This window comes from Helicoverpa zea, chromosome 5, assembly GCF_022581195.2.
Source record: "Helicoverpa zea isolate HzStark_Cry1AcR chromosome 5, ilHelZeax1.1, whole genome shotgun sequence".
In the NCBI taxonomy this organism is placed as follows: domain Eukaryota; kingdom Metazoa; phylum Arthropoda; class Insecta; order Lepidoptera; family Noctuidae; genus Helicoverpa; species Helicoverpa zea.
Window position 1 is genome coordinate 1,361,544 of NC_061456.1, and position 27,351 is coordinate 1,388,894.

Sequence of the window (27,351 nt, forward strand, 5' to 3'; positions counted from 1 at the left end):
GGGAATATTTAGTTCGTTTAAAAATAAATAGAGTGCTTCAGATTTGGTATTAAGATAAGTACACTTCGAATAAATGGATCTGGTTTTATGATGTCCAATATAAGTGGATAATAAAATAACCTTGGTCACTACGTCATTTGGGTAGATTTGATTAATATTTGGTCATTAAGTTTAATTAATCTGATAGAGAAATGAAAGGAAATTCATTAAATGTATTGGCTTCTTATTGCATGTAATAAAAATGTTCAAGCTTTATAGTATACAGCTTTCATTTATGAGTCACAGCCATAACCTCAGCTTTATAATTGTAATCTACCCATGTATTCATTTCTGATATAGAGCAGATGGACAAAGTAACAAACGTTACAAATACTTCTTAAACATCCTTTGAAGTCACTTGTCCAGTTTTAAAAGGTATCAAGGCTCAGTAATTGTCTGGCATCATCAATAAAAGCAATTGTTAGCGCATTTGTTGAACGAGGCAAGAATTCTTCTCGGACGTTGATTAAAAACGGCCCATCAATAAAACAGCTATCTTGAATAACATCGATGCCTTCATTAATTATTTTGTACTAGCTTCCACTGGTTCGCTCTGAAACTTAATACCTGTAAAGCGTGTTCCATTAATATGGGTCGGGTTCGATTTTGGGTATACCGGTAACACTAGATATTACCGTAAATCTGTATTAAGTTGTGTGGCAATAAAAACGTCACTATCAACTGAAATATTAGTACTGACTATCATGGCTAAACACACTTAAGAACACATTAACATGTTTGACACAATTTTACTGAAATAGGTAATATTCTATTCAGCCATTAAATCAGCGAAACGACATAACAAAACTGTAATTAACACATAGCTACCTAAACATATTGTAGGAAAGCCGATCCGGAAGATTTCCATACATTTTTAGCTTTCGTCCCAAGAGAGCGAACATTCGTCAAACGGTGCGCGTTTCACGTCACTAAACGCACGACATTTCGTCCCATTTAAAATTCTGTGATTTCAAACGTTTGAGATATTTTAAAACAAAGAAAACATACCATTAGTTATGTGAAGAACGCTCAAGTGATTTGTTTATTGTGACGGAAAGGGGAAATGAGGAAATTAGAGTATTTATAGAAGTATTTCAGACCTAAGAGATGCCCATCATGACGATATAGATGACTTTGGACTTAAACATTTCTGTGAACTCATCTGCAGTTAATAGCCATAAATATGAACAATGATATACTCAGTGATATCGCTAGCAAAATTAAGTTATTACTGAAACAAAACAACATAGGTAGAAACGATAGCTCTTCTCAGCACTCCACAAATTCTCTCAACAAACAAACTTACAAACAATAGCCCCAAAGACACAAAACACGAATGCAAAGCTATATTCAATCCAAAACATACTACAAATAACATCAAAGAGCTTCACATTGATCGCTCAGACGCTAGACATTTATTTATAATTTACGAACGTCGTGACGACTATCGGTTTAGTTACGCTTCTTGTAACGTTTAAATGGAGTTTCGTCACTATAGATAACACTTGTACACGAATCGTGAACACTTGTTAGTTGAGATGGGTAGGGTTGACTGCTGTTTGAATGGGTAAAAATTGGATAGAAAAACTCATCAGTTTTCTTATTGATATCTTCATGTCTCTTTATTTGAATTACACCAAGAAAAACCGCAATATTGTACATAGATGACTAGCTGTTTAAGTCAATAACCATCTCCGGGGAACCACTATTCCAAAATTCATGTCAATTGGCTTAGCTGTTTTACATAGCAGATCAGCAGACAAGGCAATAAACTACATTTTATAGTACATATTCGTAAGTACCTCATATAACTCACGAGCACAATTAAACAACTGACATAAATAAAGACGCAAAACAGAAGCGAGTGCTGTACAAACAATTTGTGCAATACCGCTTTCAGCTAATACATATAACAAAGCTTGCTCAAACATAAACTTAGATTAACTAGCTGCAGCCCTAACTACCGACCTACATAACAAAAGCATTGATTTAAACCAGTCAATAGGAAACTCACATATCAATAGGAATACGATAGCAACTGCACTCGAATCGGACATTAATTAAAATTGTGATAAAGCATCGAATCTTGGGAAAGATTATGAAATGGTTGATACTAATAAAGCCGTTAATCAAATTCCGAGTGCTAAAAACCAATTAAAATTGACAGACGACTTGACCAATCGGAATCGTGAAGAGCTTGAAGCAAATAGAATATGTAATAGACTTTACCTTCGTCACTGTGACATGGAGATTGTTTTTTTAGACGAAATGGTAATTAAGTGTCTCGTTTGGATTTGTATTATAATTAGAATGCTTTTAGTATTCTGTTTTGAGTCCGACGGAGGCATGAGATTGAATTTAGGAGAGGCATTGACGGGTGTTTTGATCTTGGAAATCATTTTTTGATAATAGAATTACTTATTACACTGCCAAAGTTAAGTGCTTTTGTCTCAAAGGTTTATTCACACCCGAACAGTCCAAATCGCAATAAATTGGTATTTTAATCATTTTAACACAATTTCAAACCGACAGGCGGAAAATGCCCGAAACAAATCCTATTAAGGAAAAATAGATTTCAGGAGGAAATATCGTTCGGCCCCCACGAAAACGGAAATAGAAATAAGCTGAACGGAAGTGAAACTAATTAAGTTATCCACGGTTCGCTCGGGTTGCGGTTTATTTTCGTACAATTCCCTAGTTCAAATAATAGTAATACTGTCAACAGTGTAAGAGTAACATACACTCATGTACTGATAGCGATTTTAGGCGAATTTCTGGAGAGGGAAGAATGCTTGTCGGTTCTAATGGAATTTGAGTTTAAAGGGCCGGATTTAAAGTTGGTTTCTGTTTGACGGCATCTGAATTTATGAGGAGGGGTGCATGGTATCCAAATATCTATGTTTTGCGTGTAAATAGGCGCGAGTGACGCTTCAAACCAGGTGCGGACTTGGAGTGAAATCGATGGCATGACTCGGAGGGTACATGTTATTATGACAGTTGCTATTTATCCCCAGCGACAAGGAATATATTTTAACTCCGCAATTAGAATAAGTACGTATATAAGCGAAAGCTATTAGTCTTATTAGCGTTCGTGTTTCGTGAAGTTTTAATTGGTCTTTAAATTGTTTGTGACGTTTTTGAGAAGCAAACATGGCACCGTGTACTTACTTTAATTTGTTCCCACGATATGATTATAAACTTTTAATGGTAGGGTATTTGTAACATTCCAGAATTTAAATGCAGTTTTAGTAGCAATCAAACTGGTACTCACTTCCTTAAGCAGCTATTTTATTTATGGAACATCGATTATTTAATTAAAATACGTAGTTACAACGGTTTACCCACTTTGTTAAAATGGCTTATAGCAATTTGTTTGGAAAGCACTTTCCTGGATAATATCAATTACTTTGAATATCTTATCTCACTTATCATATCATAGTCAAATTCAATTATTAAATCAGTTAACCCTTTAGAAGGTCATTCCAGTGAACATAACCAATATGAAACTTGAGTGCGATCATGTTACCAATGATTCTCTTTTGTTTGTTACAGAGATGTCAAACACAACAACGCCAGAAAGCACAACAGCAGCTCCTACGCCTCCTATACCTTTAAGACCAGAATATGCCCACCCAGCCGGCGTAGAAGCACTAGATCCTTACAACTCAGAGAAGAACCATGCACCACCACACCACAGAGATTATTTAGAAGAAGATTACGAAAACGAATCACATAAAGAAGATGAACACGATAATAGAGAAGATGCAGATGAACTGCCTTCGTTATCAGGAGATCATCTTTTACAGAGTTCAACAGATGACTTACCAATGTTTCTTTTAGAACCACAGCACGCTTTCGTTGTGAGGAACAAACCCGCGCTGCTAAGGTGTCGGGCAGCCAATGCCCTTCAAGTGTATTTTCAATGTAATGATGTGAGATCCGTGGCTAGTACTCAGTTTGAGTTTGTGGATCCTCAAAGTGGTGTGAGAATTGTGGAAGCTGAGTGTAATGTTACGAGGGATCAGTTAGACGAGTATTTTGGTGAAGATAGATTTACTTGTACCTGCAACGCTTGGAGTAGCAGAGGTGATATCAAAAGTCAGCCTGCCGTTGTCGAGTTGGCATGTAAGTATCTTTTCTTTTCACTCGTACATTTATGTAGCCCATACTACTGTATGAAGATTTTTATCGTTACATTTCTATATATATTTCCTCGTTGCTACTTTTTGTTGTTTGATCTTTTTGTGTTATCATTTTTTGATGTTTGGCATTGAAAGTAGATTTCTATCAAATGGTTTGACTATTGAACATCTACAGATTTTCCTCAATAAGTACATTCGTACGTTTTTGTTGCGTGACTTCAAAAAAATCTTCATCGCCATTTCTATTCATAACATATTTCATAAGCCTATTTCGGAGAATAATGGTCGTCTAACATTTCCGCTACCGATTCGCTTAATCACCAAACCTATTAGATATAATCTGAGCTGGTTAATTAACATTTAATCGTTCGAATCGAAACGATTAATGTATTTTTTGCTTTCTCAATTTGAATCGTATATATCGACAGCGCTATCAATAACCCACATATTTTCAATATCTACGTTATTAGGATAGTTATAAAAATATATTGTTTCCTGTCGAACGGGAACGCAGCCGCGGAACCTTTCATCAAAACTCATAATTTGTGGCGGGTTTCCGTAGACGATTTTAGACTAACCCAGTTGGGATTGTTGCACGCCCATCTCCGGTCCAAGACATTACGTTAATAGCTTCGAATCACCGTTCTTTTCACTTATTAAGATAAATTTTGACACTTTCAACCTTTGTGTAAATAAATCTTTAGTTTCTACTGATAATGTCATTATTTTAAATGTTTCAACGTTTACTTGTAACATTCTGTCCACTGGAAACACTTTACTCGTATATGGGACTAACTTATGACTATAAGATACAATGGCCTTGACTTCACTTGGATTTACATTGATGGATTAACCAACTACTTTGATGGATCTCATACGTATGAATGGACCGACGGACGTTGAAGTGTGATCCATTATAGCATCTAAATTACTCTTTAGTCGCGACTGGTTATTTCTATCTTAACGTCCTTAAAAGTTTTTTACGACGTCTGGTTCGTGGTTTCTTATTTGGTTCACAAAAATTGCATTTTTGTCTGGTTGCCCAGAAAAGACATTGTTACTGCTTCAAATATTACCAAAATAAACTCCCCAAAATGAGCATGTTGTGACAAGACAAACTACCACCACCATCAAAGTGGCGTGATGTATGGCACCATTAATATCGTTCATAAACTGTATTACGGACAGTTGCTCGATTAAATTCAATACCCATTCGTGGTAAATCTTCTATGCATATTAAATAAATGTCGGAATGACCGTTGCCTGGATTTATGGCTGTTGGGCAATACTTGAGGCGGTCAAGTACGAGCACTGTTATTTGGATGCTATTACATACATCAAGTTTTGTTATAATTACAATGCGGTGAACAATTCACTTTTTTAATTTATTTCGCTGCCATCATTTCGACGATTTATTTGAATGTTGTAGGTGGGAGATGATTGTTCCACACATTTTTTGAATGTTGGATTCCTGTTTTCAAATCGTCAATATACAATGCTTTATTGTTTAAGAAAGGTATATCATATCTGACAAACCGCACTAATTCGTTGCATTATCTCGCTTCATATTCTCATTACGCAAGAATACCACCGTGACCAGGAATTATATATTTAGCAACAGCAACCGAGATTAGATCAGAATGTAATTCATAACATTCAATGATCGCTGCAATAGCACACCTTAGTCGTGCCACTAAACATAAAGTTCATTGTATACTATAACTTGTAGATTGTGTGGAAGTGGAACAACGGTTTAAAGTTGAAGCTAGCACTAAGTAATAAATTCTGTTGTTAGATATTACTTATTTATTAAAGTAACCGTTTGCATGATCCTAGCGTGAAGGAAAGACGTTGAGGATTTTAATTTGGTGAAAGTTTTAAGAGTGAAATGTGTGACGGCTGTTTTGACGGCTGTGCGCGATAAGCTAGCTCATGTCAGTTTTGTAATTGAAAATTTAAATCCAATTATTAATTTATCATCGAAACAGAATCAGCTTATATAAGAAAATAAATTACAAGACTACTCCGTTTTGTTGGTTGGTTCACTGAATTTAGAACGGTTAGACCACATTACTCTCATCCTCAATTAAATTTTCTTCCATGAAACCATCCAGATCTTCAGCTGCTATTTCTGAAACTGTGAACGAACAATTAAAACCGTCGGGAGGTAGATTTAGTGCATGTTTACCACGTACAGTCGGTTCGCACAATTAAGAGTCGGTAATGTCTCTCTCAATTTCTGTATTGTGTATATTTAGACGTTTATGAGTTTCCTCTGAATATTACTGGATGACTGAGAACAAATGTGTTTCATTCGGACCGGTTAGGTTAAGTCTTTATTTTATTTCTATCTGGATTGGGAGTGACAGGAACCGGTCTAAGTTTTGTTTGTCCATCTTAACGCGTAAGACTGAGTGACTGGCGTTATAATGAATGATTCTGTAAATGATGAAGTAGCAATTTTGAAATGTAGATTGTGCGAAGATGGTATGAAGTAAAGGAGTGCTGATGTATTTAGTTTTGATATTACTTACTTGAAATCACTTGAATGATGGACGCACTTAAAGTTATACTTGGAGCAGACATAAACCCCGTAAGAGCAGTAATGTATTTACGGCTAAGACATTATACGTCATGTTGATTCATTCTCAAAATACACGGAATTAGGTACATCCCTACTTAAACTACTTGAAAACAGCATCTATGAAGCTATTAACAATAATGGATGAATAGTAAGTACGCATAAAAGTGTCACAGTTAAGTCGCGTACCACGATTTACTGAATCCAAGTAGGAATGTGATGTTTTCAAGTTTACAGCCATGGTAGGGGCTTTTAATGGATCGGTAAACGCGTCGCGTGTCTATATTTAACTTTTCATTGATTGTGAGGTAAGGTTGGCTTTCAGTTATGCTGCTGATCTATTATTGAGAATCAAAGAGGGCGATATTGTGTCTAGGTGTCGGTTTGGAAATAGAATTGGCCTTAATAGTCTTTTGTTTTGGTTCGAAGGTTTTGAACAGAGCATGGGGTGGCCATTCTGATGGATAAATGAAGGATGCGGAGAATACACCTAATTATTAAAATGCTATTAAAGGCGATGATAGGTAGAAGTACTCAAAATATAGCAAGGGTTACCATCACTTCCATATGTGAATTATAAATGGTACTGAATCAGAAACACACATTCATCATGGAACAAACAACTTTTTCATGTATACGGAACGGTCTAGGCGTGAAACGAACGAAGTGTATGAAAGCAGTGGTACACGAATATAATTCAATGTTAACAGACAGAAAATCCGTATTCTGTATGCGGCGCTGCATTTTTGGCAACACAGATATAAAGTTTTTTATGAAAATGTGTATCATTTAATATCATATTTTTTGTCAGTATTGTCCATTTGGTTAGTTTAACATTTTGGAGGCGACAATAAAGCATAGAAGATGTCATTCTAAAGTAACTAATTAAAATTGATAAAACTTTTATCAACTTATGGAAGATTATTAGAAATCAGGTAAATTAAGATACAATGAAAACAGATGATAATTTATTATAAAAAGATCTAGCAAGACTAGGTACTTAGAATGCAAATAGAAAACTTACCCAGATTTGCCGACTTATCAAGATGATTTACGATAACAGTATTTATTTCAACATTAATGCTGGCACCATTTTCCTGGTGACAAAATCCTACCTTAATGAAATCTAAATTCAGTGAGGGGGAACTCTATTCTTGAAAGTAAATTATTTTAGGCATTTTATCGCCTGCCAGGTAGTGAGAGTTTATAAAAGGAAATGAGTGCTATGAATAATTATGGTGTTTGTAAGCTATTAACTGGCCCGGCTGTGTTTATGCAAAACTGCAGTATCTTAGTCGCTGATATAGCTTTCTCCGAAGCCTTTCTTGTGGTAACTGTTTTAGCAATTTTCACTGCCTCGATATTATAATTTTCATATTTAATTTTGCACGTAGTAGGTAAAATGTTTAATTCAAAACGTTCATCATCTTACAGCTGTTTTTCATCATCGTCATATGACTTAGGCTCGTCTAAGCTATCTAATTCATTATCCATCTCACGGAATTCACTATTATAACAATAATAATCCAATGTTGCGTAATCAAATACCAGGTAATACATTTCCTTGACCCTCGACAGTTTAATTTCCAAACACAAACGCATCTTGCATCTCTACATCCGCGGCCACGTAGGTACGAATTTCGTAGAGGAAATGAAACGCGCGCCGTAATTTATGACTCTACACGAACTCTCCGGATCTACCTAACACTTATCATTTACGCCCATCAGACGTACAGTTTAAAGTTACACGGAAATCTTTACTTCTCATTCTGTATTATTGAAACTTTGCTTTGTTGTATTATCTATAAAAGTATCAATTACTTTCCTATTTAATATACCTACACATAAATTGGCAATAATTTCTTTCAATAAACTTATTATTAAATATAATTTTCTGCAATAAAAAAGACCAATCCCTGCAACTCAGTGTTAAATTTAATTTAACAAATGGACCAAATAAAACCATAAGTTCCAACGTATAAGCAAAAACTGCCTCTTCATTACATCACTTACCATCACATACTAACAGTCCTATACCTTCAAGCGTCTTGTTATCTACCAACTCTTGGAATTGCTTAACTTTAAAATTACCCACGTCTGGTAAATCAGCTATTCTGGCGCCAACAAACGTTGAAATAACAATCATCATTCATCATAATCATTAGTCGGTTCACAAGTTGGCACCATTGCGACCTTACGACTTATAACGCGTGCTCACTGAAGATATTCACGATGATTCTATTCAGCTATTGCAAGTCACGTTTGATCCCTAGCCACCTGATCAGTGTTACACAATTAGGGTTTATGCAATTGCTGGAATTTTGTTACATCGTTAAGATTTTGTGGGTGCTCATGCTAGGAAGGTTGTAGTTCTTTAATGTCATAATTAAGCGAGGCTGTATTCAGGTTGTCGTTTTTGGAGATTACATGCTCATTTATAAGGTTAGAGATGTCGAAATCATCTTCAGATAGACATGTAGCAACTACAATATTATTCTGCTTCAGTGAGTTATTTTACATTTTCCAATATCAACCCGAAGTTATAGAGGGCCCGGGCACCGTTCCAGTTCGAGGCTTTACCTGAGAATTTTCAATTAAAACCACTAGTCACCCGGCGCCATTCAGGGATTACAACTACCAGTAGCTAGCTCACTCAATTACTATCTACTACTACCAATAAGGACATCTTATTATCTACACCTTTTTCTTCATGATAATCGTCCTTAGAGTCTGAACGTTCGTAATAAAAACCAGTCGCAGCGACTATTCGAGAAATGATAACATCACCTATTTTTCATCGCGCTCCATGAAAGGAGCGGAAAGAAATGTACCGTGTTGAAATACAGTGACAAATAATATCACTCCAACATGTTTATAAGTTGCAGTTGCAGAAAATTCTCAAGTTTTCACCTTTACGTACTCGGGCGCGATATCTTAGCGAGAGAGCGAGTAATGGAGCGTACACCCAACAGATTTATGGACGCACTACGTTAAACCACTTTGGAGTTGAGGGCGGAACATTTTGTGCCGAGTGTACGCCGTATTAGTTTTTGTAGTGTGAACTATTTGTTATGGTTTTGTGTGGGTTATACATTTTGAATTTGGGAATTTGTTTGAGGGCTTGAATTGAAATGAGCGGTAGGTAGAATGGTAATTCTGGGACAAGAAATATCGGGTTTTTGTAGGCCCAGAAGTATTAAGCCCAAATCGTGGATCAGCTCTTGAATCGAAATTAAACTCCCATCTCCCAGACCACACTCCCTTAGATTTATTCGAACACAAACCACATGTATTAAACAAACAAACTGAAACAAAAACAAAACGATACGTATTATTAAAACCACTTAATAAAACAAGCAAAAGGCATTTAAACACCGAAAGCTACCCGGATGAAAAATGCGTTACACATACAGGCAGATAATTTGGGCCAGACAATTAAGATAGCACACAATTATTCGGTGGTGGGCATCAAAACGCCGTGAAATTGTTAAATGAACGACAATTATCGGCGTGGGTGCAACTGTCGCATGTAACTACATGATCGAGCTCTTATCGCGTTTTTATATTGAGATTGACGTGTGAAGGAATTGTGGGACGTGGAGTGTATTTTGTATTTCATACATTGGATTTTTTTTACTTAGCAAAGCATGTGCTTTTTCATTCTCATTAAAAATTACTGCAGATGTTTCTTTGAAAGTTGAACTAATATGTATTCGATATTTTTATCCAAAAAAATCTCGAGAAATTGAGAATCTTCGCCTTTTGGGAAGTGTGTAAAAAAATGGTACTTCAACGTACAAGTAATAATTTTGGTACAAACCGGATAAAGTCGTTGAAATATAATATTCCTGTATTTTTCAAACCCTCTCGTCACTCTGAACTTGGACCGCACACAATTGTACAACGATAACCAATTACTAAATTAGATCAAAAGCTTTTGCCAATAGACGACGTCACCTTAATTGTTATTGACGTCTCATTGTTATGTTATTTAACATTGTTATAAAGCTTTGTTACATCAATACAAATTCGTTTATTTGATTAATTAATTCAAAATATGCGGGATAGGAAACTATCGATTGAACTGTTATTACATTACAATATAGATTGTATAATTTTAAAACATTGTTACAAGTTTTGTTTTGAAATATGAAAGATCTTATACATTCCAAATACGCGACAGTGTTTTGTTTCGTCAGAGTAAAACATTATAGTGAATAGTTATTACGAAATGTTATGACGTCCTCAGAATTCAACTATTGTTGCTAGAGAAGGTTCAAAGAATAGATGGATGTAGGTTTATACCTTTTGTCCCCTCACGCAAATTCCTCTTAACGACTATAGATTACCACATATTTTACTCATAGTTGTTCAAGCTAACTAAGCTACGGGCAGTACCGGACTATTTACAAGAATTACATTAGACTGTTGACAAGAATCAATCCCTAATATTGTTTCCTCATCCACAGATCTCAAGAAGCCGTTCGCAGTATCGCCCTCAACAACATCAGTGGAAGCTGGTTCCGCTGCGTCATTGAGATGCTCTCCACCAGCTGCCGCTCCAGCCCCAAGAGTCTCCTGGCTGAAGCATGGACAGCCATTGCAGCAAGACCACAATGTACTGATATCTGCTGAAGGGAATCTACTCATATCAAGGGCAACTTTACAAGTAAGTGTTTCTAATATTAGGGTGCTTACATAAAGAAACAGGTTTCCGGTACAGGCTAACCTGTACGGGTCGGTACCGATCAGCGCAGGTATAATATTTCAATACAATCCTATTCACTCACTTATAAAGAAACAGGTAAGTTAAAACAGGTAAACAACCTGTTTCTTTATAGGTAAGTGAGTGAATATTATACCTGCGCTGATCGGTACCGACCCGTACAGGTTAGTCTGTACCGGCAACCTGTTTCTTTATGTAAGCACCCATAGTAAGTGTAAATAAAACTTATAGGTTTTTTCTTGAAGAAAGAAATGGCATAGTAAGTGATATATTGAATAGTAGACATTAAAAATACAGTTAAGAATATACAGATAGGTACATAGAAAATCAATAAAATATCGATTCATGAGAACGAATGGTTTCTCAACTGAAAGTTAGAAACTATTAAAAAGATTTATTAAGAGTTTCGATTAAAAGTCGTAATTTAACAAAGCACACGGAGAACAAATGGCAAAGCAAAGTAATAAACGCCAAAGATGTGTGTTAGAAAAACACTCAGCGTGCCATGATTCTGGGAATTATCGAATAACTATCAACACTTAATTTAGCAATACAATAATATATCGCCAATAAAATCGAAATCGTAATTAGCTACGGACATAAAAAAATAAAACAAAGTCGAAAGGAACGTTTGCTTAAAAACTATATAAACAAAAGTCTTGCTTCTTTTTTTAAGATCATTTCGAAGAAATTGAAATCGAGAAGCGTGTATAAAAATCTGGCCTCGACATGTCAAAAACAAAGATAAGTTTGAAATGACGAGTTAAGAAAAATCAACGAAGAGGATTGCCTGACTTTAATACGTCCCTCCGGCTTAGTCATCCTATTGTTTCATTTTTTTATGTTCGTCTGCGTGTTTTGACTGACAGTCAGGAAACTGACGGTATTTTGGCACAAATGCATTTTTATAATGTTCACTTTCAAACAGCCCAAGGATATTTACAGTGTATTGACGAAGGTCTATTGACCCCGGAAACCAAATGGATCGTAATGATACTTAGAATTATGCTACTGAACCACCCAACGACCAGCTTCCCAGATGGGCATCGTTTACGATCCATAAATTAGTGCCATAATACTAAAAGCTTAATAAAATATGACCACAAATCCAAACAATGAGCATTAACATCATGATCTTAGAACAGTCACGTTATGAACACATGTCAATATTAGGCCAACTATTTGTACAGTAATAAAAGTAGATATACATGCAACATTGTTATTAGAAAATAAAGCTTATGTTATAAGGGGTATAGCTGAAGTTGAAATAATTTTACTATAAGTCGAAATTGCTCACTAACACGTGGCGAATTTCGAAGTAAATGGTGATCATAGCTAATAAGAAACGTCGTAAAATTTTTGGTATGTGTAGAGACATGGCGCCAAGTAATTTAATTTTAGTGCTAAATGGGACATGTCATGTAAGTAAAGCATTTACTTACATTATATTCATATCTGCTTCCAAAGATCGCAGTATCGTTAAACTGATGGAATTGAAAAATTTTTCACGCATAACCTTTAGATAAACCATATCAACCTTCTTATTTCCTTCCGTCAGGTCCTGTCCACGTACTTGCAAGGTCTTAAAACCATCAACCAATAACATTATTAGACGTAAAACGAAATCTGAACCATCGTAAATTGAGTCTTGTTCTCTAATAAATTTTAAATTACCTATATCTTACAAATTCACGAGTGCATTTGCAGCCTGACGCCCAGTATCTTGTAACTGGTTATCGTTACGTAAAATCTTTAGTTTAGAGTAGTTCAACATGAATGCTTCTAATTAAATCACGAATTACTTACATTTCAATGTAGGTAAAATCTTCTAACATTAAATGTTCCTACTAGATTTTGAACGCTCCACTGTCTTGAACACTTTTGTTTCTACTTTCGACGATGAGTTCTCTGAGTGCTTATTTTGATTGATTACTTAAAAAAAAGTGTTTTTGACCTATTGTACTCTTTTTTTATTTGCGACACAAGAATGTAGCGTCAGTAATAATAGCTAAGTTACGTTTATAGAGTGCACAACACAAACAGTGTCTGTTTCTAAGTTTAAGTCACGCACCTCATTAAAATTCTCGTTCAAAGCGTCAGCGTACACAATCGCATCATCTTGTCGCACGATTGCAAATTATTTATTTTATCTCTACGACTGCGACTAATTAGTCGACCGCGACAGACGTTTATTAACTGCGACACAAGTCGCTGTCTTGTGCGTTCCTTTTCTTTTTTCTTCTTCTTGTCGTCCAGTGTAGTCTTTCAAAGCCGGTGGATGTCCTCTGATAAAAGTGTTAAACCTGTGTTAATCCAATTATATAAACTTTATGGGAAAAGATACGTTTATCTTTAGTGATTAATTTTACTTGACCTGTGGATTTTTCTTCGTTAGTTTAATACCTTTTCTGACTTTATTGGATAAATTGATTTTATCTTTGATTTAGTTTAATGGAATCGCTTCACAATTATCAGATTCAAAATCAATTTGATTGCCTATTATTGCGTAGCCAACATTAATTTCGGCCTAATTATGCTAATGCTCAGTCAATTGGCATATTCACTTAGCACTAACATTGTATTTGATTATTCATCTCTATTACACCAATTTAATCCGTTGCTGATGCGAACGATTCTAGTTTTATTCAACGGACCTATTATACTGATGCTATCAATTACCTAATTAACTTGTTACACTTACTAATTTTGATTCAAAATACCAATTAATTATAAAGTCAAGTATAGGCATCAAAAACAGCGTTACATCAAAGAATTCCGAAAGTCCTGATACAGCATTTTCGAACCACATCACCAAATAATGGCACAATCGCAAATAACTCATTCCATCTCCAGTTTCCGCTACGCAGCTCCCACTAATTAGGCACTGTGAGCAGACATGGATTAATTGCTGCCAGTGTCAGTCGCTCTCTCATTGTGGGTTCGTGTGTAACATAATCTTCACAAAGGTGTCTAGAGCGTTTTCTTAATGAATATGATCGTAATGTGTTGTACGTCTTTTAAATTAATGGCTCCCGTCCTTTGTAATTTTAACACATTCAGCTTTTTGGTTGTAAAAATATATTATGAGATGGGTGCTGTAATGAACACTCCGAATTTATTTGCCCTTTAAAGCTATGCGGGTGCTAATTTGTTCTTGTTGTCTTACAAATGTTTTGGGATTCCAATTCTAAATTCTGATTCAGTATTTGATTTAGGAATCATGATGGATTATTATATAATTTTTGCATATTTTCTGCGAACATTTACTACAGTACCTCTTGCCACAAAAGTTCTCGGGAACTCAGCGTATTTTTACTATGATATGAGAGAGCAATTTCGGTTAAAGTAGCTACGCCATTACTTTGAGTGTATACCTTTATTCCGTCTTTAGCCAAGCTTAGCCGTGATAGTTGGATAAATAGGTGTCCGTTAACTTTATCGACCTCATAATAAACCTTTATAACCCACGTGCGACGCAGATTTCTGTATATTCGTGGACATTATGACATCTGAGATTTAGTATAGGTCGCTTTAGCAATTTCTAGGAGATTAACAAAATATATGTGCTAGTATAATTAGAATATGGCTGTGTTTTCTATTATAGGCTAAATTAGCTTCGGAGAATATTCCTTAGCTTTACTGCTTTAATGACTGCAAGTACATTAATGTTAGCCACGAAACATGGAAAGTTGCGTCTGCCTGAAAGTTGGTTGGCATTTATTTTTATTAACAATTTTACTGGTATGGTAATGAAAAGTTAAAAGCTAGTTACGATTCACTTCTTTATGACAATAACCCTAATAATAGTAACGTTCGTTAACAATAAGGAAATGGTACATCGTTAATGTATGGTAATTAATTAATGTTAATAATTGTCAACAGGACATGGCGAACTACAGCTGCGTCGCAGAAAACATTGCCGGGAAGAGGATCTCTGAACCTGCCCTTTTGACTGTTTATGGTGAGTCATATGAACATGTTTTGATGGACGAAATCTAAGAACATTAATAAAATTACAAACGAAACTAAATCAAGTTCGTCTTTGAAGTTAACAGCCGTAACGTCTAATAGAATCCAGATAACCAGGAAGTTAATGGCGCACTAAACTTAGCCAGAATTTATGTTTCCTTATCAAATCCATAACTTGAAGTAGTAAGCACCGCAGCTATTACCGACTAAAGAGCGTTAGACAATTTAATAGGTACACCTCAGCTTACAAGTTATGGTTGCACGTTTCATTATTTCACGTATAATTTATCAGACAAGCTGTTTAACGCTCATTTCACCCTTGGTGTACGCAATAACTATCTTTACTTCAGTGAGATCAAAGGGCATGGGCCGATAGCTGCAATTATAGCGAAGCGCGAGCGCATGGGAGAGTCATTAGAGACGCCTACGCGATGCAGGCGCCATCTAACTGATAGCAATCATCACCTCTGACTTGCACGTCCGAAATTCAGTTTCGCGTTCATGATTCATATTTAATTTTAGCTTCATGGTTCTACCAGGGTATAGGAACTGCTGTACTGGTTTAGTTCATTTGCATGTAATTGGTGACATTGTATCTTCCTTGTCCTCAACTTGCAGGTCTTGTTCTGTTCCCTTAATACCAGGACATCAGCAGTTTTGAGAATTAGTTAATCAGTTTTGCTTAAAGTAAAATCGCCTGTTATTATTCAATTGTTTAAGTAGTGGCAGGATGCTTGTAGTTGTTAAATCATTTTCTCACGTAACTAAATTTTGAATTGCAGTAGCTGCTTTATTAGATTTAACGACGGCTGAATCATCAAACAGTTATTTAATGGGTGTAGTAAACATTGTTTCTTGTGTTAAATGATTTTCAATGGCATCAAATTTGAAGTTACGATCGACAGCTTCTATAACAGTTCATCTATTAGCTTCAGTACAAATGCCAAGTTCTCTAATTGTTTCTACTTCTCACCAATTACGTGTTAGAAGGGTTTACTCTTTGTTATAGGAATGTATCGGGTCGTCGCAAATTGGGCTATATATCGTCATTATAGTGAGGCGTGGGCGAGTGTCGTCGCTTCACAAGTTTTTATGCTGCACGATTGTATAATGATCCTGCTTGATTGTGTTTAGTGTGGCGTTGGGCTTTTGTAGTGTATGCTCACTTGTTTTCTTGGTTTTGTTTGTCTGTTGCTTTGCTGTTATTACTTTTAGTTTATTTAATACCTTTAATGTTATCATGATTACTTCCTTTAACGCACACCAGTATCTAGTTATTGAAAAGCGCCAGTTTTATTTTTTTCTCTTCTTTTTTACTAACGTCATAATACTTACTCCTAGTAATATTTAGCTGTTGACGAAAAAGCACGCCTTCCAAAGAAAACCAATAAAGCTCACTTCTTGAAACCAAAACCTATAGAAGTTTACTCCGGAAACACTCGTTATGCGATACACGTTCCGTGTTCAAAACGTATAAAAATTTAACGTTTGTCCTACAAATAAAAAAACGGTTATTTTAATTAAGAAACAATGTGGTGACCCGATGTTAAAACTAAAAAAGGGTGACGACTTGACGATTCGTCGGTTTGTTAATTAGTTGAATATATAATATTATGTATATTCGGTTTCGTGTTCCGATGGAAAGTCGTAAACTTTCCTATTTGAATTCAGTCCTTTTATTGCGTACCTAACTGGAGTTACGGAGTTGTGATCGATTGAGCTCTTTTATTGTGCCTTTGTAGCTGTATGTTTGAGTCGTAAAGTAAGTAGAAATGACAACTTTGTTCAGTTATATATGTATAATCATTATACTATAAGAATACTTTCATATCACAATTTAAGAACGAACATCGCACAATTACAATTCACGCCCTACAGAATCCAAAACATTTTTCTTTAAAAACGACTTTGTACGGTAAAAGTTACGAAAAAAACTATGGTTGACGAACTACAAAAACAAAACTATAAATAATCTTACGACAGCACCTCACCTCACCAACTTTAAACAATTCCCGAAGTACAAACTTCGCGATACATAAATCGAGTGACCCGCATAAAGAAACAAACGAACAACTAATAAAAGATACAGAATCATAACTGCCACAACTTCAAAACTAAAGCGAAACTTTCTGACATTAAAATAAATGTTTACAACACTATTACAACTGTTTGACACGAGAATCGAACAGTTTCCAACGAAACTCAAATTCAAACCAAAGTTAAGTTTGAATTTGAACGTCAATAATATTAAACTACCCGTTTTCCCGTGGTTTCACCCGCGTCCCGTGGTAACTACTGCCCGTACTGGGATAAAATGTAGCCTATGTTATATGCAGATAATGTAGCTTTCTAATGGTGAAAGAATTTTTAATCCATCCAGTAGTTTTTGATAATTACAAACAAAAATTATAATATTAGTGTACACTTATAACATTCCAAATTTTATAGATACCCCGCTATTCGAATATAAGGCACTTTATTAATATTAACAGTATTTTAATAGTTTAATAACAAACTAGAGATGCGACCACGCAATCAATTTTTATCGAGCGGAAGATAAAATTATACACCACGGGTGGCCAAAGCGGCCTCATTATTATTATTATTATATAGAAAATTAATTATTTAGTTTTCCAACTAATGATCATTGAAAAATTATTATAATTTAGTTATTATAGCAACTTAATAGATAACTATTATAAACTTGTTTTATGATTTAATTTTCAACAACGATAAATAGTGGTCGTTTATTTTAATTTTCATTAAACAATTTTATTCGACATTTTTAATAATAAGTGTGGGATTTAAAAGATTTATTTCTTCGGAAGATGAAATTATGATTTTTAATTTGAATATTTTTAACATTTCAAAACAAAATTACAATGGGAGAGGAAACTGCCTACTTACGGACATTGATTCATTATAATCTTTATAGATTTGCATAAATTAGTTTTGTATATTTATGTCTCAATTCGATAATGGTGAAAGTTTTTCCCATCACTGTTTATAATACAAACTAAACCCATTTTATTTCTTCCATCTTTCAACGCTGGATGAAAATGTGAATCTCATTAGTGAAACTTATAATGAGATGTATGCATCAGCTGCAAGTACATTTTTATCCTTACATTATCTTTAGGATAAAATTTAAATAAATAATCCTCTATTTTTACCATATTTTGCTTCTAATAAAGTTCTTCAATAAAGATTGTGCCTATATTTATTGTATGACAGAGTTTATAAAAAAACGATTATTTATCTTGAAGTCCTTATAAAAATTCTGCACACATTTATTAATATCTTGTTCGTAAGCTGTAATAATGAAGACACAAAAAGGTATTACATCCAAAAACAAAATAAAGATACCAAAAAGTATCTCATACTCAAGACATAATCCATAAACTACATTTTTCTTTTAATATTCCGGCCGTATAATATGCCAGTATTTAACATAATATCGTTGTAAGGCTCAGCCGTTTGACGGGATTTACGTACAACCTAACTCACAGTTATAGTCTCTATTAAACATAATTTAGGAAAACGCCCGACATCGCCCGTATTGCTTGTAATGTAACGTTAAACGCTTGTACGAAGACAATTTACATTTTTATTTTTTTGTTTATGAACGTGAAATGAGGTTGTACCTACCACAGTGTTGATAAGTTTGAGGTTGGTTATGTGTCTTCTTTATAGTTTTGTTGATGGTTGAAGAAAATATTTTCTGTTCGGTGATTATTTTTAAAATTTTTCTATCTTCATAATTTGCTATCGCAGTTAATCGGTAATTGTGAAATAAATATTTTTTGTGCAATTTATACTGTCGTTGTATTGTGCTTGCAGCATAATTTCGTGTATTTCTACTGTACTAAAAATCATTACAAAAAATAGTTAAACAGAACTTTAAAGAACACGTTCAGAGAAAATGTGCTTACAAAGTTTCCTTAGACACGTGACAAACAGCATTAAATTCCGCAAACACTTTCTTACAACTTTTTCACTAGAACTGACACTTATTTGAAACACAGTAAAATAATTAGCTCGACCTATCGTCACCATCTTTCAACCGTAGGTATATGTAACAAACAGATGGTATCATTGTATTATTAGGTACGCTAAGGTCGCTAGCTACGTTGTTAGTTTAGGATTTGCACGCCATCTTGCGTGTTGTTGATCTGTGGTAAAGATATAGCAAACGCCCGCTGTTCTGCCTATTGGTGTGATCTAAATTGGTTTTGAGATTTTTGTGTTTACTAAGTCTGGCTAAAATTAAAATACCAGTTTATTTGTTTTTAGCCAGCACCCAAATTGTATATTTTAATGTATTTTTTGATATTTAATTATCATAAAATTTTAAGAAATTGAACCACTTATCTCGACAAATATACAAACAGCACGTTTAATAGTGCTTTTGATGGTCGAGCGTTTATAATTTTTGCTAAATGCCGATAAAAAAGATATAAGTACCTATTTTTTACGCTCTGATGATACAATTGAGAATTAACTTCTTTAACAGTTGGTATCTCAATTTGGATATTACTAGGAAAAGAAAAATAAGCTTAAACGTGTTCCTATTTATTTCTAAGCTCAAACACGTAATGATATAATAATCTCTTTTTCTACTGAAATCGTTTCACAAACACAAATTATTCGCCAAAATGAGACTTAAAATGTAATCCTATTCTGAAAATAAATACAAAATTTCTAAATCATACCGAAACCTAACAGTTTCTCGGAACAGCCTTATTATTATTTTCCTACTATTTGCATTATTTCTATAATAAGGAGGTTAACAAATATTCTCAGAAAGTAATATTGTTCGCGTGTTTATTTATTTTGTGGTTTACAATACTAAAATGTACGGTAGACTAGATATTTTTCAGTCACGCTTTTTCCCCGTACATTGTGCAAGTTTTAATGAGTAACATGAATTATTTAAAAGAACTGTTTACATTGTAACAGCTATATTTATTTATGGCCTTACTACAAAAACTTTAACCACTGTTTTACACTTGTCTAAAAAAAATGTGGCTCCAAAATGAACCATATGTCAACGTCATAATTTGACATTTTTTTAGACAAGTCTTAAACTGACGTTAAAAAGTTTTTGTGGTAAGACGGTTAATGTTTAAGGATTAATTCATACAGGAATTTGCGAATGAATTTATAAAGTCTGTAATATTTTTCACATCTTTGTTTTGCATTGATAAAACAGTCACTGCTTGTAAAACACTGGTATTCAGCTGCATCAGGGTAGACTAAAAGCCGACCCCAACATAGTTGGGAAAGGGCTAGGCAGATGATTGAAAACAGTCTCTATGTATATATAACTCACAATTTACTCGTAATTAAGCAACATGATAGTTTATTTTAATTACATTGCCTGTCATTGTTGACCCAATAATTTAGTTACAAAAACAGTTAACGAAATACGTAACTAACCAAATAGTCAAAATGTCAATATGTTTTTGGAGTCAATTAAAACCGGCGGTTTAAAAGCAATGCAAATGAACAGTCGTAAATGTTTCGTTTTTATTTATTTATGTATTTGAATGCAATGAAGTGGAATGCATTAATTTAATGCAGTTCCGACTATGTGATAAATAAAGACAGTTGGGTTCATAAACTATTTCTTTTGCAGTTTATAGGTTTATTCTATGCTGACTTTAAAGTATTATTTTGTGTAAAGAAATATGTAGCCAATGGCAAGTAGAATGTAGGTAATTGGTTGTTTAAACGTCTAAGAAACTGTTTTTACGATTTTGGTAGCTACCAGGGGCCCGATTCTCCTAATTTTACTTAAGCGACATACGATTCACGTTCGACTCGATTCGACTGAGATCCAATCCCGACTCGATTACGATTGAAGCGTAGGTGGCATTCCGCTATTTTTTCTTTGAAATAAACGTTTTTATCCTTTTCTGTCATTCAATAATGAATCATTTTGTCTGCAAATGATTTACGATTGCAAAATGATTGTACAGCAAACTACCGTATAGACCAAAATCACCAAAATAGCAGACCAATAAATAGCACACCAATCAAATGTCAATCGAATACGATTGGTCTTTTATTAGTAGCAGAATGCCCGATATGGTTAAAACTGCTATTGCGATTCGATTCCTATTCGATTTTGACATTATTAACTTAGGAGAATCGGGCCCCTGAAGATTTTTTTTGTTGTTGTAATGTTTGGTTACTTAGCAGCATAGAGCATTCTATGAATTTTTGTTTCAGAATTGATCTATTATATATTATTTAATAACCAAAAGGACGTGTTTATCATGTAGTTGTGTTATTGACTGTACGTGTCATTTTTATGATTCAAAATCGCTTAGAAAACGTGTATTTTCATGAAAACTTCGCAAGCCAAGCCTGAGGCAAAAACTACTAGACTATAAAATAGCAATGTTAATCGCATTTGCCTAGTTTATTATAATTTATCTGTCTGTTTCATATTCAAAAGGTAGAACGTTGCTGACTATATATCAGTGTTAATCTATCGCGTCACTCTGCTTAGAATACAGTTTTTGCAAAGTATATCTTTGAATGGATTAAAGGCACCCTTGACTAATTAAATTGTAAATAGATTAGGTTGTATCTAAAGCATTTGATAGTTAATGTAATTATACACATAAAGTATCTTGTTAAATCACACTAATATTATGGAGGTGAAAGTTTTTGTATGTATGGAAGTAGTGTATGTTTGTTAATTCACGATCAGACGGCTGAACGAAGTTTGATAAAACTTGTCAGTAAAGAATATTACATATGAAATATCACGTTTTAAAAAGACCTCGAAATTGCTAGTAAACAGTGCCTACTTCAAGCTGTTACATAACTGTCAGTTACAAAAGACGAAGGCAAAACAGGTCATTTTTAGATAAAAACCATCATACTATGTTTCTTCCTTTTATCTTCAAGATAAATTATCATTCATGTGGACGCTATACTTATATCAACAGGTTTCAGATATTAGGTCCTAGATACCACGTCACAATAATTAACCCGATCCTCTTTTGTCACCAGTCAACGGTGGTTGGAGTTCCTGGGGCCCGTGGACGCAATGCCGCTGCAACGGCCGCGTAACTGGAGGCCAGAGGCGTACGCGCAGCTGTACGGAACCGCATCCCTTGAATGGAGGCGCGCCTTGTCAGGGACAGGCGGTGCAGAGGACCTCGGATTGCGTGCCTTGTCAGAGCGGTAAGATATTTTTTTATAGCCATTTTTTTTTTGGTTGAACTGTGTATTTTTCGTAGGTTTTTTGCTGGGTTGAAAAACTTGATGAGGACTAGGTATTTACTTGGACTTGAATATACACAAAGATAGGAAAATAAGCGTACCTACTATAGAGCTTTGTCTTTAGACCTACTTACTTACGGGTACCTGTCCTCTCACTAGAAAATGCTAAAATAATAACAGCATTTATAGTACCTTCATAAAATAATGTGCCATTTATACACTTGAAGACATAAAAAATGGGTTACCCAATTTGTATGAAACAAAACCTACTATGAAACCCAGATATTCTGGTTGTAATATTTCACATGTATGTAGTGTCTTTGACCTAACAGTATCGGCCTCATCAGTTGCACAGCTAATTAAAACAACATGAACGTTTAGTTAATCAATCATAATCCGTTAAACTATCGTTTAAGAGCCACCCCTTAGGAAATTAAGCTTAATTAAGTGGCTTAATGGGAATATCCGTTACGCCTACGGTAACTTACGTATGTACATGATTATAATTATCATGAAGTTATATGTATATCGAGCTGCCTACGTGTGGGAAACTCGTTGTTCTTTGATTTGGATACCTAAATTTTGATTAATTTCAAGTCAGGCTAATAATCTAGGCAATTAATTGGCGAAAGCAATTTTTTTTTCAGTACGTTGTGGCGTGATATTCTTATGAGACATTTATGAAGTTCTATTTTCAAATAAACACAGTTAGAAGAGGACACTACAATTATCATACGTCGAAAATTTACGTTTTTTATATTAACGTCATTATTATTACACATAGTTGCAGAAAATTTGACTGAGAGAATAATTAGTATCTCTGACAGAAACAAGACTAATATCCGCGTTCTAAATTGTCAAAAATGATTCAGCCACCAATTCAAATTGTTATATGAATCACACACAAAACAGACGCCCAAATATTAAATTGTGCTTTCAACATATTTTTAGAAAGCACTGCATTGGTTAATATCTTGTATTGGAATCGGAAACACTTGAGTTTTCAATATGCCTTTAATAAAGGTTTATTTGGTACACTCTTCATATTACTCACACAAAATCCAACTTTAATCCTTTGCACTTAAGTCTAAATTGCATTGCATAGCTATCTCTTTTTCATTTCAACAAAGTTCATCCTCAATGTAATGTAGACTCTATTTGTAAGGGTATTAAGGTTGTGTATTGATTGTGGTTACAATAGAATTGAAATGGTGTTTTTTATTTGTTACTGCTAACTATGAAGAAGGATACATGGATCTGCAAGGATATGATAACACTCAACAGCTGTTGATTGGTAAGTGGTAGCTGTCATGTCAAATGTCATGTAGTTTTTAGAAACCCCTTCGGAAACTACCAATTTTTGTATCGTGAACTAAAATGCACTTTTGTTGTGTTAATAGGATTTTTTTTCAAGTGAAGTTCTACTGTTTTATAGTGTTCTTTTCGTATCCTATTGTTTCTAGACCTTCATTTTATTAGAAACTGTACCTCTGGACCTTTATTTAAATACTGTACCTATTTAAAAAAATATTTCGGTTTTGTAAAGCTAGACTATTTCCGAGTAACATAGCTATCTTTTGTCGGGGTACGGGCAGTAGTTCACATGGGACGACGGGTGAAATCACGGGAAGCTGTTCTATATATTATCAAATAATTTTGTAAAACTTACTACCCCATAACTAAAACTCACAAACTTCATTAACTGCCTTCAATTAAACAACCTAATTCCCTCAGTCTCTTTACGTACACCGCACAAAAAAAAAAAAAAACAAAAGTCGACCTCTTTCCTACACTTAAGAACAAAGCATCACAAACTTAGGCACGCGCCGCCATTCAATTGTCCCCCACAAATTATTTGACTGCATAAAACACGTGTTAATCAGAATGGGTACATAAACTTCATATCTGTACATCTTAGTCGTAAAAACCCGCTATTTAATTCTTTATGCTCATAAAAGGCAGTACTGAAATCACTTCAAAGAGACTGACATACGGTTGTTAAAAATGGTGAGCGTCTTGGCGGTCGCGAAGGACGCAGTTGATACATCAAAGGGCATGCGAATAAATGTTTTATTGGTTGCATCCGCATTCTGTTATGGTTGTTAACTTTTTATTAAAGTTTGCATTATGACAAAGGACATATTTTTTTTGTTTATATGTCTTTACTTTCCTAATTATTGTATGTGATACCTTGTTATTTCTATATTTTAAAAATCCATAAAATATACATATTATTGGAAAATAACATTATTACAGCAGGAATTTCGGTCAATAATTTATCAAAATCTATAATAAATAAACAAATTATCGCAAAATCCCCATTACGCAATTTTCTAAAATACTATTGACGGAAAATATTACATTTACATAACCAAAACAAGTAGGTATGTCAAACATTCTTACCGTACATATCAAAGGAAATAGACCAACCGAGCTGACAATAAAACGCAATCAACTGGCGTTTGTCTCAGACCGTGAACGTTCAACATTATGAGTTAATTGGGAACATGTGTTCGCTCGATACTTGACGAACTATGTAGCTGTGTGTAGTGTGTTTAGTGTTCACGGTAGGGGACAATTTAAAGGGTGTTTAAATTCTTGTTTAGGTGTAGTAAAAATATGTTTTGGCCTTGACCGTAATCCTACTTATATTATAAATGTGAAAGTTTGTGAAAATGTATGGATGTATGTTTGTTATTCAATCACGCAAAAACGGCTGGACCGATTTGATTGAAATTTGGTATGTAGATAGGTGATACCCTGGATTAACACATAGGCTACTTTTTATCAACACACCACGCATGCGAAGCCGCTGGCGGAAGCTAGTTTTATATATGTTAAAGAATTATGTCTTATTTAAAGTATATTAGCACAAAAGAAAAAGCTAGCTTTTTATTTGGAAGAAAATATTGTAATTGATTTAAATTATTCCTGAAATGACTTCAAAGAGTCATGAATCTACTTATTCCAATAACGACTGCTCTCCAGGGAAATAATTAGTAATAACTACAAGCTTGTACATGGATTTACACATGGAGGGCTTACATTATTACTATTATTAGGCTGGTCGAAATCAAATACCAAAAACTAAATTAAGTGTACCAAAGAACTGAAGTTTTGAGCCTGCATAATACTTATACATCTTTAAAAAAAAAACTGAATTGAATCTCATAAAATGTAATACCACTTTATTCGAACAAAATTAAATGTATCCGAAAAAAATATCGACAAGACAATTCAATTTGATGCTAAGTGATTGCTACAAAATAAAACATGGTAAGTACATCGAAAAATATTTAACAGCAGCCCTCGCTATGCAAAAGTAATAATAAAAAATAATCTTATAATTTCATAAAAATATTAAAGAAAAAAATATTTAGCATACTGCCTGCTTTTTATTCAAAAATAATAAAAAGGTAAACAATTTAGTCAATATATTACAGAAAATACAAACTTAAAGCTGTAAAAGTATGCGCGACCGTTTCTTAAATTCAGTTACCACGTTGTGAAGTGTCGGAGCACGCAATTACTTACAATTTATTTACATACGTAAAGGAGCTATTACACTGTCACAGTTAAGTGGCCGAAAAAGTATGTTTTGGGAAAAGAAAATAAAAAAGCAATTTGTTTTATTCGTTTCGAATTTTGTTACTTAATTCTTTTGTTTTAACACGTTGAACGAAAACAATGATTACACAAAAAAATACAGTATTTGGCTGTTTTTATGAAACTTAACTTCAGTTACCGCGAAGAATATTACAAGAAATATTTCTTAGTATGTGGGTCTACAGATTTTTTGGAGATAATATATTACTTTATAGAACCAATTGATACAACAATAAAAAAAACAAATGAAGCCGAGTGACAGTTTAATTTTGGTTTCAACGTTATTTAAGCCACCAAACAGGTCTAATTAAAACCTCACAATTAAAATTAAAAATCTTACCAACCCATAGTTTGACTCCCTAATCAGCTTCAAAAAAAAGGTTTGTAAACGTGAAAGTCCTTAATGTCGCTGTAACTAACGAACCGAGACTGATTTATGTATGTGCGCATTAATTAATAAGAAATGTTACACACTGTTGTACTTTGTGTCTGTGTACACCCACACATAGACAGCGGGTGGTGGCCCAAGTTAAACATATGGCGGGTCCGATGTCAGGAGCGGTGATCGTTTTTTGTTTCTTTTTTTTTAAGTACGAGAAGGATCGTAGAGTGAGTGGAATATTTCTTGAAGTTGGTAGGTTTAATGTTATGATCATTTCATTAAAAAATTAAATAAAATCCTAGGATTTATAATTTCTAGGAGTCTTAGAATTTTCTGATGTGTTTTTTTTTATAATCACGCCTGAAAGTAAAATATATAAAAAAATATTAATTACTTTCGTGTCCTTATACATCCAGTTTTCCCAATAGTTAACCTCCACTTGGGCGTCCGTAATTACCGGCACGAGTTGCCAATAATGATATTAGTTCAACCAATTAATATCGTGAGTAATTGCGCATTTATGTATTGATAAGTTTGCGTAACTAAACTTGGTTAATTTTCGATTTAATCCATTAATCGATTTATTAATTAACTTATATTAATAAGTATACAGTTTTCTGTTACACGCGTAGCATGTCGACGTAGGTAACTAGCAAAAATGCTCCTC

At 34.2% G+C, this 27,351-nt stretch overlaps 1 protein-coding gene across 1 annotated transcript in view; it reads left to right on the top strand.

The window, feature by feature from the left end:
- LOC124630329 (netrin receptor UNC5C-like) overlaps window positions 1–27,351 on the top strand; it is a 61,615-nt gene that overhangs the window by 10,450 nt on the left and 23,814 nt on the right. Inside the window, exons 3-6 of the mRNA XM_047164191.1 lie at window positions 3,592–4,164; window positions 11,232–11,431; window positions 15,371–15,449; window positions 22,484–22,657. Coding sequence (XP_047020147.1) covers window positions 3,592–4,164; window positions 11,232–11,431; window positions 15,371–15,449; window positions 22,484–22,657 — 1,026 coding nt within the window. The remainder of the gene's footprint in view (window positions 1–3,591; window positions 4,165–11,231; window positions 11,432–15,370; window positions 15,450–22,483; window positions 22,658–27,351) is intronic.